This window comes from Ictidomys tridecemlineatus, chromosome 1 (genome assembly GCF_052094955.1).
Source record: "Ictidomys tridecemlineatus isolate mIctTri1 chromosome 1, mIctTri1.hap1, whole genome shotgun sequence".
In the NCBI taxonomy this organism is placed as follows: domain Eukaryota; kingdom Metazoa; phylum Chordata; class Mammalia; order Rodentia; family Sciuridae; genus Ictidomys; species Ictidomys tridecemlineatus.
In genome coordinates, this window is record NC_135477.1 from 216,728,915 (window position 1) to 216,742,133 (window position 13,219).

The window sequence follows — 13,219 nt, forward strand, 5'->3', positions numbered from 1 at the left end:
ACTAAACAGTATTTTAAAAAAAAGAAAAAGAAAAGACTAGAACTTGTGTTTTCTTTTTTGATTAGTATTCTGGTATATAATATCTATTTCTGAGTGACAGTTGCACATATTTACCACCAGCATCACTTTAAGTACCACTTGGTTTTTCTTATCCAGAAATCACATGTCCACCAATTCAGGAGGGAAAAAGTGCCACCTCTTAGCATCTAACACAGTTAAATTATATCTCAGTCTGCAATGATTTTAGCAAAGACATACTGTTTCATGGTTGACATCTTTCTCAGTAGACTGCTAAAGACCAATTTTCTTTCACTAAAATAGATCCCAACAACTTTGTCCCCAAAGAATGCCAAGGATCTTTTTAGTATCCCATAAGTAAGTTCTTCTGTAGTAGGGGATAGAAAATGACTGTTTCCTTTTTTTCCTGAGTTTTTCAACTTACACAGTGACACAGAAAACTTATAGATTTCTTGACAGGTCAGCTTTCTCTGAAGGTTTATAATTTCTCATAAACTCAATATTTAACTTAAATGCTAAAATTTTAGTTGTTTTTGAAGTAGAGATATACATTGATAACTGAACTCTCACTATTCATACTTGGAAAACCAAGTGGATTTGGGTACAATTTTTGAATTGGTATATTTGGAAGAGCAGATTTCTTATGATCCAAATCTTGCTTTTACTGTTTCAAACGCAGGAACCCAAGAGATTCAAATAATCAATATTTTAACTCAGAAGCTTAATAGACTATTCCAAATGTAAGAACTCAAGAGATTCAGATAATCAATATCCTCACTTAAGAGCCAAATTTGGACTTAAATGATGGTGAATATTTATATGGTACTAGAAGTACAAAATGTTTTAGTATGAGCTACTTCAGAATTCTACTTCCATCTTTATCTGTGGATCCACTTTTTGCTTTTTATTAGTAATATTTCTATTGAAAAGTTGAGCCTTTTAGATAAGACAGTGGACTGATAAGGAGCTGGAGGTGCTTAAACATGGAGAGTAGGGAGGATCGTAGAAACAGCATTGCAAATAGAACAGGGAAGATGAGAGGAGAGAGAGGCCAGGAGACCAAAGAGAAAGCCACTGTCTGAAGTTATGTTAATATGAAGTCTTGGGAAGAGGACAGAGGGCATGGGATGTGGAATGAGGAATGTAGAAGACCTAAATCAAGATTCTTTGCTACTGTGGACCAACTAGGTAATCTTGAACAAATTATTATCATCTATGGGTTTCAGTTGCTTTATGAGTTAAACAAAGGTGAGAATAATACCTACCAGCTACTTGATAATATGCAGAAATTACTTTGTTGTTTGGGAGGTACCCCAACACAAATAGTGGTGACAATTGTTACAGATGACAGAGGATTGCATCTGTAAATATTTTTAATATAGCATATCACTTTTAAAATTATTTTTATTTTTTTCTATCATGTCTTAACGTATAGTTAAAAGGTTTTATGTTGAGATGTACAACTTTATGAAAACCCTGTCAGGAATAACAGGAGAGTTTTTTTCTTCTTCTTAGTGTGATATTGATCTCTGAGAGGCATTAGGAATCATTTCTGGTCCTTTTAGCCCAGTTTTACTGTGCTTACCCCAGGAAGGTCTGACTCCATGATCAAGGGCCAAGAATTTCAAGTATATTCTTGGCATTGGCCCTAATCCTGAGTAGCCTTGGGAAAACTTACAGCTATTCATTGGTTTTCTGATTGCTGGAGAAGTGGTATTCATGCCTGGTTATTTCATGTGGAAAATTCCACAGCACAAAAATTTAAGGTGGCTTAATTAATATTTAAGCTACAAGAGGATTTTACAATGATTATTAAATTATTTTTTGGGAGGTACCCTAGATATAGAAGTGAGAAAGGTTTTGATGATTAAAAAGCAGCTTTCTTTGTATTTGGATGGTAGGAATGGCTTTTCAGACTTAGTTGGCTTTTTTTTTTTTTTTTTGCAAAAGATGTAGTACAAGTAAGATTGCTGCCATTCTGAATCTTTGGTGCTTTAGAAAGTACTTGAGGTACATGTTTGCTTTTCCTTCCAGCTTCTTTATTTTATTGGTGCTTGGAATCTTTAAGGGGGTACTCTTTGATCTAGTACATGCTACTTAAGAAGAGAACACTGTCTTATTAGTTGATGGAAAAGCTCATTAATATTCTATAAATTCAGCATTGTGCTTTCTCCATTCCCTCCCCTCTCCTTTCTCCTCTCTCTCTCCCTCTCTCCCTTCCTCCCCCTTTCTCTGGAACTCTTAGAAAAGGATTATTAAGCTAGTGGCAAATCAGAACTTTGGTAGTCTCTGGGGTATAGGTGGTCAGATGGACTGTCTTCCCATCCTCTGCTTTGGCTCCATTCATGATACTTAAACCAACTCCAATGCCAAATAGAGATACATGAAACCTTCCCTCCCTCATTAGCCTTTGTCTCTGGGGAAACCAGAGAGCACTCACCCCTGAACCTGATGCAATTTGTGGAATCATAGATTGAGTCAGAAGTAACTTTAAATGTTATTGCATAGTGGCTTCCAAAACCCCCCTATCAAGTCATCCATGCCTGTAGGTACCTATCTCATGGGGAGAGTTCTACTAACCTCTCTGGGAAGTAGACTCCCTTTTTGGAGAGGTGTGTAACTATTGCTAAAAGACAAGGTAAGAAAATTGAACTAGAGTCAGAGTTATGTACATCTTTGAATTTTATTTTCTCTATGAGGGAGAGCTAATTTAAGCAAGAGAATAATCTAACAGAGCTTTACTTGTAGAAAGTGACTTTAGCAATTGTACAGAAGATGACTATCACAGATTAAATGGAGGCAGGGAATGTACATAAAGACTGCCCAGCACCTAGTGAGGAATGCTGCAGCACTGAGTTTAGGGGACTTTGTCACCCACCAGATCCCTGGTTCTTAACTCTGACAGTCATCATGATCATCTCAACAAACTTAAGAAATTATTATATATTGACAAATTATAATTGTAATGGGGCACAAAGTGATGTCCGTGGTAGGTGGATACATTGTGGAATGATTGGACTAAGGTAATCAGCACAATTTGAAGTGATTGCACTTCAAATTCTGATCTTTTTTGGTGGTGAGAACATTTGAAAATTATTCTGGCTGGGCATGGTGGTGCACATCTGTAATCTTAGCAACAAGGGAGACTGAGGCAGGAGAATTGCAAGTTCAAAGCCAGCCTCAGCAACTTAGTGAGGCCCTAAGCAACTTAGTGAGACCCTGTCTCAAAATAAAAAATAAAAAGGGATGGGAATGTGGTTCAGTGGTTAAGTGCCCCTGAATTAAATTCCTGGTACCAGAAAAAAAATTACTGTTAACCTTCTTAAAATACGTAATGCATTAATATTAACTATAGTTACCGTGCTATGCAGTAAATTAAAAAAAAAATTTTCCTGTTTGAAAGTTTGAACCCTTTGACCAACATTTCCCCCTTTTCATTTTCCCTCCAGCCTCTAGTAACTACCTTTTCACTCCATTTCTTTCTTTTTTTAAATATTTTTTAGTTATACATGGACACAATATTTTTATTTTGTTTATTTATTTTTATGTGGTGTTGAGGATTGAACCCAGGGTCTCACATGTGCAAGGCAAGCGCTCTACTGCTGAGCCACAACCTCAGCCCTTTCTACTCCATTTCTATGAGTTCTAGGGTTTTAGATTTCACATAGAAGTGAGATCATATGGTATCTATCTTTCTGTGTCTGACTTCTTTCACCAAGCATAAAAATGTCTTCCTAGACTACTCATGTGGTTACAAATGACAGGCTTTTCTTTCTTTTTAAGGTTAAATAATATTTTTGTGTGGGTATGTACATATATATTACATTTTCTCTATCTGTTCATCTGTTGATGGACATCTGAGTTTATTCTGTATCTTGACTATTGCAAATAATGCTGCAGCAAACCTGAGAATACAGATAGATCTTCAACATACATACTAATTTAATTTTCTTTGGACATATACCCAGAAATTGGATTGCCAGGCCATATGGTATATCTATTTTTAATTTTTTTGAGGAACCTCTGTATATTTTTCCATAAGGATTGTACTATTTTACTTCCTCATCCTGAGTGTACAAGGGTTCCCTGTTCTTGACACCCTAGTGAGAAATTGCTGTCTTTAGCCTCTCTGATAGTAACCATTTCCATCGGTGTGAGGTGATATTATTTTGATTTACAGTTCCCTGATGTGATGTTGAGCATTATTTCCGTATATCTGTAGGCCATTTTGTTTGTCTTTTTTGAAAAATGTCTATTCAAGTCCTTTGCCCATTATTTTTTAATGGCAGATTTTTAAAAATTCAGACACCTGGTCCTCATGTTCTAGGACTCTGAATCAGTTGGACCAGGATTTATATATTATATAGTCATCTATAGTCAGATGACTATATAATATATAAATTATATAAATGCTCTGGAAGTGATTCTGCTGTGCTGACAGAATTGAGCTATGCTGTAATAACAATAGCAAGTTTACTGAGTGCTTGACTTCTTTGCATAAAATTTATTCAATTCATCATGAAATATGTGTTACTTTATGCCAATGCAAAGATTTTTTTAAAAGTTAGTATATAGAAGTCAGGTCCATTGCCCAAGGTTACATAGCAGGCCTTGGGGAGAGCCAGGGTCATAACACAGACCCAATGACACCAGAGTTCTGCTAAAATAGGGTTTTTAAAGCTGGGTATTTTATTTTATTATTTGCAAACAGCATCCAATTAAATTAACCAGATTTTTCCATGATAATTTTTTATCCTTAGAACTTGAAAGTCACATACAAGATTTTAAGACAAGGTGTGTGCTGAAAATGTTAAATTACAGGAATTCTGCTTCCTGAGTCAGCCCAGCAAGCTTTTCCTGGCGTATTTTCTTTTTTACTATTGTCAGAGGAAGAACAGAAAGATGATGTCATTTGATTCCCCTCTTTGCTGAGTCAGTGAAAGAATAAAATGAAATACATCTCTAATTAAGGATTAATTTGCTGACACTTAAAAAGTAACCTAGTTTTTAACCATACATGGGATGCATTGAAACATGTTAAGAGAAACATTTGGAATTGTTTATAAAGAAAAGGAAAAAAATGAAAAAAATCATTCGTACTCTTCATCATTCAAGGTGGTGATTTTAACATCTTTCCAGAGGTCTTGTTTTGGTACTGCTTTAATTAGTCTTTATTTTATTTGGAATAAAAGCTAGACAGAATATTATGATTTATGAGGTTCACATATTTAAGGTTTATGTTACCCACTGACAGAAGAAAGCCATCAAAGGTTGACCAGTTTTAATTCTCTCCACTGGCCACAGTTTTGTTATAGCTTTTATTTACCGAGACTTCTCTAGTAACATATAAGTCCATAGCCAGAGTTTATTATGGCCATCTTAATTGCACATGGCAACCAGAAGTAGTAGGAAACTTCTATTTTTATAAGGAAGGAAAACTAATAGAATCAATGAAAATTTCAGTGACATATACACGAATAGCTGATTGTATTTTTTCCTCCCAGATTTAAAACTATGACAAACCATAACATAGGAAAAAACTTAAATTTTGGAACTTCATAATTTTGAGAGTGTGTGTCAGCAAACTTGTGTTGAATTTCTATTCTGTGCATGATGCTTTGCTAAAATCATTCTTTCTAAGAGCATCAATGACCTAGTGGCACTTTTCAGTCCACATTTTTTCTTTCTCTGCCTCATTTAATACTTTCCAAAAATTCACTCTTCCATTAGCTTTAGGAGATCTCACTTTTGTGGTGTTCCTTCTACCTCTCTAGCCATTGCTTCTCAGTCTTCTTCTAAGTTGTCTTTTTCTACCTCTCCTCCTGTGAATGTCAAGACCTTAGAATTCTGACTTTAGCCTGTCTCAATGTTTTATTGTTCATCATTTATGTGGCAATGACCCCCAAGCCTTTATCTCTGACTCAGATCTCATTCTTAATTCCAGATTTATATATCCAGTTACTTATGGAAATCTCCATACAAATGTTTTATAGGCACCTTTAATATAAAGTGTTCTGACCTGACCATTCTGGCTTCTTATTCTCTGTTCTCAGTGTAATGATGTTCTAGAGTTTTATCCAAACTCTAAAAATTTGAATATTTTATTAGCTTCTATCTATGTTTAATTCCCTGTGTTTAACCAATTAAAAAATTTTACATTTTCTTCTCAAAGTAGGCTCCTATTTATCTTCACTTATTACTACCTAATCTTTACTGGCTCAACAAACAAACAACAAATAAATGTATAAATTCTACTTCCCAAACTGTGTTGCACAGAGCATTAGTTCAATACAATGTTAAATGGTATTCTATTAAAAAACAGGGTCTCATGGCCAATTAAGTTTAGAGAATACTACATACCACTGTTCCACCTTGTCCATTCACAGTGAACACAGGCACTAAACTCCTGCAGCAAGCAGCCTGTTTGACTCAGCATTTCAGTAGTCTCCCCACATTTATGGAGAGTCCTTAGATATCTTACATCCATTACATAGTTAAGGGCATGTTTGTTTAGGATATGAAGTAAAGAGCAAACTCCATTTGCTCTTTATTTTTCCTATCAACTAATTTTCCTATCCTAGATTTTCTATCAACATTTGTTGACTAGTCTCTGCCTCCTCTGTTTTGGGGGCTTCTTTAATCATCAGTTAATTTCCTAAGTATCATAGGGTCTATTTCAGAGCTAAATGTTGACTCTTTGGCTTTATTTATTTAGACACAGGGACATCTGTCAGTATTTTTGAGGGATGCCCACTTGAATGAAGATAAATCATCTTACTAGCTACATGTACAGCCAACTCTCAAAAGTTAGCTTTCCAGCACTAAAAGTGAGTCCCAGTGAGTCATCAATCACAGAGCTCTACTGAAGAAATCTGGGGTGGGAAGTCAAACTTTCAGGGGTAACTCAAAGTTTGTCAGTAATTGGCCTCATCATTCGCAATTTAAATAAGCAAGGCCTGCATTTCCCCACTTTTCTTTTCTGGCTCATCAAAGTACTCAAATTCCAAGTCTTGTCAATTTTGAGTCAGATATAACTAGAAACTTATCTATACTTATTTTCATTCATATACTCTGGCTTCAAGAGGCCATTCAGTGAAATTCCACTTGAATCACACTTCAAATTATAGAACTAATCACATTTCATCTTGAGTTGAAGTTTTTAATCAATCCCACTTTGCCAGCCTGAAACTGGCAAGGACTGGGTGAATTTCTCTTTACATGATTGCAAGGCCAGGACACACACACACACACACAAAGTATCATGTTGGTTAGCCCAAATTTTGGACATGCAGAGCTCACACTTTAGGTACTTAGATGATGCTAAGGTCCCTTTCAACTCTATGATTCTATGATTCAGAATATATGGAAATATGCCAGTTTTCTTAGGGAAGGAAGAAAGTTAAGAAGCCAGAAAACACAAACATTTTTATGTATAAAAGAATGTCTGGATGAACAACTTTTGAATATTAACAGTGGTTATAGATGGATGATGGACCATTATGGGGTGACCTTTCCTCCAGATCTACTTCAACCCTGTGTTAGGCCCTTGGAGGATGACTAGTAGGACTATATCTTGGGCTTACACCCTTGTGCACTGGTTTCTGATTGGGTTCAGTCAATGAAGAACCTCAGGAGACCAGAGAGAGGGAGGGTGGGCTTCAGGTATCTATTCCTTTGGCCATTTACTTGCAGAATTGTCTTGGGCAGGCCAGATCCTGCCCAACTGATGGTCATAGCTTGTCAGTCTGTTCAGCCTACTTTGTTGTCTGTCACCAACAACAAAAATTTATTTCTCACAGCTCTGAAAGCCAGAAGTCCAAGATCAGGTTGTCAGCATGGTAGGGTTCTGGTGAGAACTTCCTTCCAGGTTGCTGTCTTCTTGCACTATATCCTTACATGGCACAACGAGGTCAAGAAAAATCCCTGGTCCCTTTTATAATGGCACTAACTCATTCATGAGGATTCCATCCTCCTAAAAGCCCATCAGCCTCCCATTGGGGGTTAAGGTTTCAACATATGGACTTTGGGAGGGCACAGACTTTCATTCTATAACACAGTTCCTCCCCAGAAGAGTTGCTCCACATGAGTCCTTCTGAGATCTGCTTACTACTTGAGATCCAAGGGTGGTAACATCCTCACTGTTTCTAGGCCAGGGGTGTTCCACCATCTCTGATGATTTCCCACTACCTTTCCTAAAGTTACTGGTGACCACTGCCCAAAGCTACACTGTCAGCATTGCAATCTAGGTGCTTACCTCAGGAAGTGTTGTTTGCTGTCCGTATCTCTTAGCTAAGCAAGTGTGCACTTACATATTATTTTTCTCTTAGATCCAAGAGTTGAAGATTGGCTCCTCATGTCCTCGCCTCTGCCACAAACCATCATCCTGGGACTCTATGTCTATTTTGTCACTTCTCTGGGACCAAAGCTCATGGAGAATCGAAAACCCTTTGAACTCAAGAAAGTGATGATAACGTACAATTTTTGCATAGTACTCTTTTCTTTGTATATGTGTTATGAGGCAAGTGTCTTCAGTATTCCCTGTTGTTTTGTTTTTTTTTTTTTCCAGTATTCCTAATGGAAGAATTTCGCCTGGGTCTTTCTGTTTATGTCATTTTTTAAGAATAGGGCAACCCTTAATAATTAAGGAATTCAGAAACTGCACTCATTATAGCAGGTATTTGATAAAAAATGGTTAGGTCTGCATCAAATAACAAACTCTTTAGAGGATCTCAGGGTAGTCCACTTCTCAGGTAGTGAGAAGAATTAATTCCTAATCCAGGGATTACACACAGTTAGCCTTAGTAGATGATTGAACAAGTCCATAAATGTTAGCTTTGGAGAAACTTATGCCTAGAGAAATTATGTAATTTACTCAAAGTAGTCACATAGCTGGTGAGTGGAAAACTAATATTTGAATGCAGGTCCATATGATATCAGAGTTCATCCTGTTCTGAAATGAGTTGTCACCATCATGGTGAAAACTCTTGGTTTCTGTGTGCTCTGATGAGCTGTACAACTATTTGGGTTTGGTTGAACTTTGAGGGGAAAGAGAATACAGAACCATACAAAGCAGTAGGAAGTCTATTCCTGAATTGTTCTTAAGGGAGATGGGAATCTTCCAGGACCAAAAGCATATTCATGGATGTTCTCTTTTCCTTCTGCTCTTAAAAAGTATCTCAGCCACCCTCACAGATCTGCTTCTCTGGGATTCTTTGCTTCTTCTCCTACTCCAGTGCTTCCTTGCCCTCTTTTTTACTTCCTCTCCAGCATAGCTTGTGCTTAGTCATAATTGGGATTCATATGAATCCCCCAGGACTTCAGTGGCCTCTCTGTACAACAAAGTCTCACCATGAGCATCCTTTCTACCCTCTTCTTGCTGCAAATCCATCTGATCAGGTCACTTTTCATGCTCCAGCTTTGTTTTTCATGAGCCTTCCCTAAGTCTGGACTCACTCTGCTACTTTCTATTTCCTTTACTTTTTTTTTCTAAATTAACTCACTCTACTGTCCCTTCTAGAGTATGAATATCAGACTGGGAAAGAGTAGTAGGGATGGGAAACAGAAAATACATGCTGTTAGCATGTTCTCAGAGATAGGACATAGCAGTAGCATGTTACAGTAGTGATAAGAATAAATTTGGAAACTAGGAGACCAAGGACTATTTAGTCCTGGTTTTGCTAATATTTGAATGCAGGTCTATCTGATATCAGAGTTCATCCTGTTCTAAAATGAGTTGTCACCATCATGGTGGAAACTCTTGGTTTCTTTGTACTCTGATTCAACATGATTTTGAGGAAGTTACTAAATCTTGCTAAGCCTCAGTCCTTTCATTTTATAAAACCAGAATGGAATCAAATTGTCTGGTATTCTTAGGTTCTCTGTCTGATTGTGTCATTGATTGTGATGTCCCCCAAATGTATTTCTCAGACTGGAAAGGAAACCAGTTATAATCAGGCAGTTTGGGTTCCCATTTTATCAATTATAACATAAAAGAAGGTTTGAAAACATCTAAATTTGTGAGTTTCTATCTGCATTCACCCTGAATACTTGAGTTACTTGAATAATACTTGAATAAACCAAGTTTCAGGGCTTATTACCTGCCAGATATAAATTATTTATTTTTATTGCTAGCCTCAAACATAGACATATATAGCAAAAACTTCATGGGTTGTTGGAATGAGCCTAACATCGGGAAAACATTACGTTCCACTCTCGGTTCAAACAGACTTTCAGCAGCCAAACCACATGCCATCTGCTGATGGCACATTTGAACACATGGCTATTGTGTGCACCATGGTTTCATTTGGTGTAAACACCTCCACTAGGGATATTTGGCCAGATATGAACAAAAGGAAAGAGAAACTCATCAGGCTAAAGGCACTCAGATGCCTTTGAGTGATTGTTCAAATGTGCTAGATACTTGGCATCTGTCAGACCCTAATAAAGACAGACCAGGTCAGACCCCACTATAGGCCAAGTCATACCGCTTCTTCTATTCAACACAGTACTTGTTTGTGTTAGGATAAGGTGGAGAATTAGTCACCTCAGTTTAAGAAAACAGCTCTGGGCTTAGAGTATTACTTACATCCGTCAAAATGAGTCTGAGTATAAGAGGACATGAGAACATTCACTAGAGCAGGATTTTTTGTAAAACAGAATTAGCCGTTTGTCACATTCCCTTGTTCCTTTGAAAAGATCTGTTGACCTGCTTTTGTGAGACATTTTTTCTGATCCATGAAATGTGTATCTTGTACTTCTGTGAGCCTTAATTTCAGTATTTCATTATTTGTTAGGTTAACAATGTATTATATTGTCCTATAAATCAAACTAGGAGCTTGTATCAGAAAGGGAAGCTGTATTTTTATTTTATTATTATTTTTTAAATGTCTTTATTTTGTTTATTTATTTATTTATTTTAAATCTTTATTTCCTAGGTGTAGTTGGGCACATATACCTTTATTGTTTATTTATTTTTATGTGGTGCTAAGGATCGAACCCAGTGCCTCACAGGTGTGAGGCAAACACTCTGCCACTGAGCCACAACCCCAGCCCAGGAAGCTATATTTTTAAATACCATCATTAAAAGTTGTTCTCTTTTGTTCTTTTTTTTTATTTATTTTTGCACCAGTAAAATGTCATTTTGATAAAGACTAATAGGTGTTTGCTTTTGAATTTAATTTAGTGTGAAGTTGTAATTTTAGCTTTATCAGTGACAAAAATAGAAATTTAAAAATGTGTTTCAGTGGCAGAACATGATATAACCATAAAACTGAGGAGGAGGACAGTGCAAGGAAGATGTTGGCACTTGTGAGAAGAAGTTAGAGAAGAGAATCATATTGTCCTATCCCAAATTAAGCAAACCATTTAACATATGCATTAATTTAAAATTAAAGTCCTTGGCTTTTCATTTTCAGATACTGTTTTTAAAAGAAGATCTTCCCACCATCAGCCTGAAAGAATGTCAATATAATCTTTGATTTACAATTCAGACTTAGCAACAATAGACTTTTTCTTCTCACCACCAGTGGAAAGTCACTTTGTGGGCGTGTTGGAATTAAGGCCTTCCAGATTGTACTCCTATTGTTAATAAGAGCATTCTCCTCTCTCATCTTATGAACCCAAATCACAACTAGTATGTGAGTCTTGGGTCTGGTCCATCTTGATTTTTTAAATTTATTTTTCCATATTTTTTATTGGTGCATTATAGTTGTACATAATGGTGGAATTTGTTGTTGCATATTTGTATATGTATGCAATATAATTTGGCCAATATCATTTGCCAGTATTTCCCCTTGCCCTCCCCTGTCCCTAACCAGGTCCCTTTCCTCTACTATACTGATCTTCCTTCATGGCCATCTTGATTTGAAATGAGGAAAGAATAAGAGAGCCATGGTCCACCACTTCACATCACACCCTTCACCCAGGGACAGGAAAAACTCAGTTGCTTCAGTCACTTTATCAGTACATCAATGAACTTTAATTTGCTCATTTAATTATTGACTAATAGGGGAGAGTTGAAAAGACTGATTCAGAGCCAGGTATTCCCTTTAAAAGTATATAGATGCATAGACTTACAAATATAGATGAGCATAAGATAAATTACCTCTCAGTAGCTGCTGTTTAAGCAGAACCCTCCCAGGGATTTTTCTTCACTATATTAGAATAACCATCCCGAGAAATGGAAAATTTTGTCAGAATACAGTTTATAAAGATAATATATGAATCTGTGGTTTTGAAAATTCTCAATGTCAAGCTTCTCTGTCAAGCGTGTTTGTAGATTGTCATTGTTGAAACCGCCTTCTCTGCTGCACTGACTGCTTACTCAGCTGATAAACTAATGGAGACACAATCAAAACTACCTTTGTTGTAGCTGTTGAGCAAACACTTCCTTCTTTGATATGCATGTGCTTTCTTGCAGTTTGTGATGTCTGGCTGGGGTACAGGTTATTCATTTCAATGTGAAATTGTTGACTATTCACGGTCACCCACAGCTTTAAGGGTAAGTTTTTTTAAGGGTAAGTTTCTCTTTGGAAAAACTTATAATTCCAAATTGAAAACTTGTAATTCCAAATTAAAACCTTTTGGACTCTATTTGCAATAATGACTGTGAACTCAGAATGACTAAATGATTCCATTATCAGATTGTATATGTTGGGGGGAAAAAAACTAAAAATTAAAGGAAATAATCAGTGTGTTGTTTATGTAAAATGAAAATAAGTGCTTTTTCTATGAATTTCTCCAATTTAAAAATAAATTTATATCAGGTTCCTCAGAAAAATGCAAAAATAATTATCGTAAGGTCTATAAATTCCACTTCTGTATATATACCTAAAGGAATTTGGGGGAACTCAAAGAGATATTTGAATACTCTCTATTACAGCAGCATTATTCATTAGAGCCAAAAGGTGGAAGCAACCAAGTGTCTATGGAGGGATGAGTGGAGAAACAAAATGTGGTAGACAGGGGACAGGGAGGGATATTATTCTGCCTTTTAAAGAAAAGAAATTCTTACTCATGCTAAAACATGACTGAGTCTTGAGGATATTATGCTAACTGAAATTATCCAGTCACAAAAGGGTAAATATTGCATGATTATATGAGGTACCTAGAGTAGTCACCTCGTCACAGAAGATAGAATGATGGCTGGACTGGAGGGAAGGGAGGAAATGGGAAGTTATTTTTGAATGAGTCCAGAGTTTCA

At 36.4% G+C, this 13,219-nt stretch overlaps 1 protein-coding gene across 1 annotated transcript in view; it reads left to right on the top strand.

The window, feature by feature from the left end:
• The window catches only part of Elovl7 (ELOVL fatty acid elongase 7), a 69,068-nt gene that overhangs the window by 42,665 nt on the left and 13,184 nt on the right, over positions 1–13,219 (top strand). The window contains exons 3-4 of the mRNA XM_005319594.5: positions 8,346–8,536; positions 12,437–12,517. Coding sequence (XP_005319651.1) covers positions 8,346–8,536; positions 12,437–12,517 — 272 coding nt within the window. The remainder of the gene's footprint in view (positions 1–8,345; positions 8,537–12,436; positions 12,518–13,219) is intronic.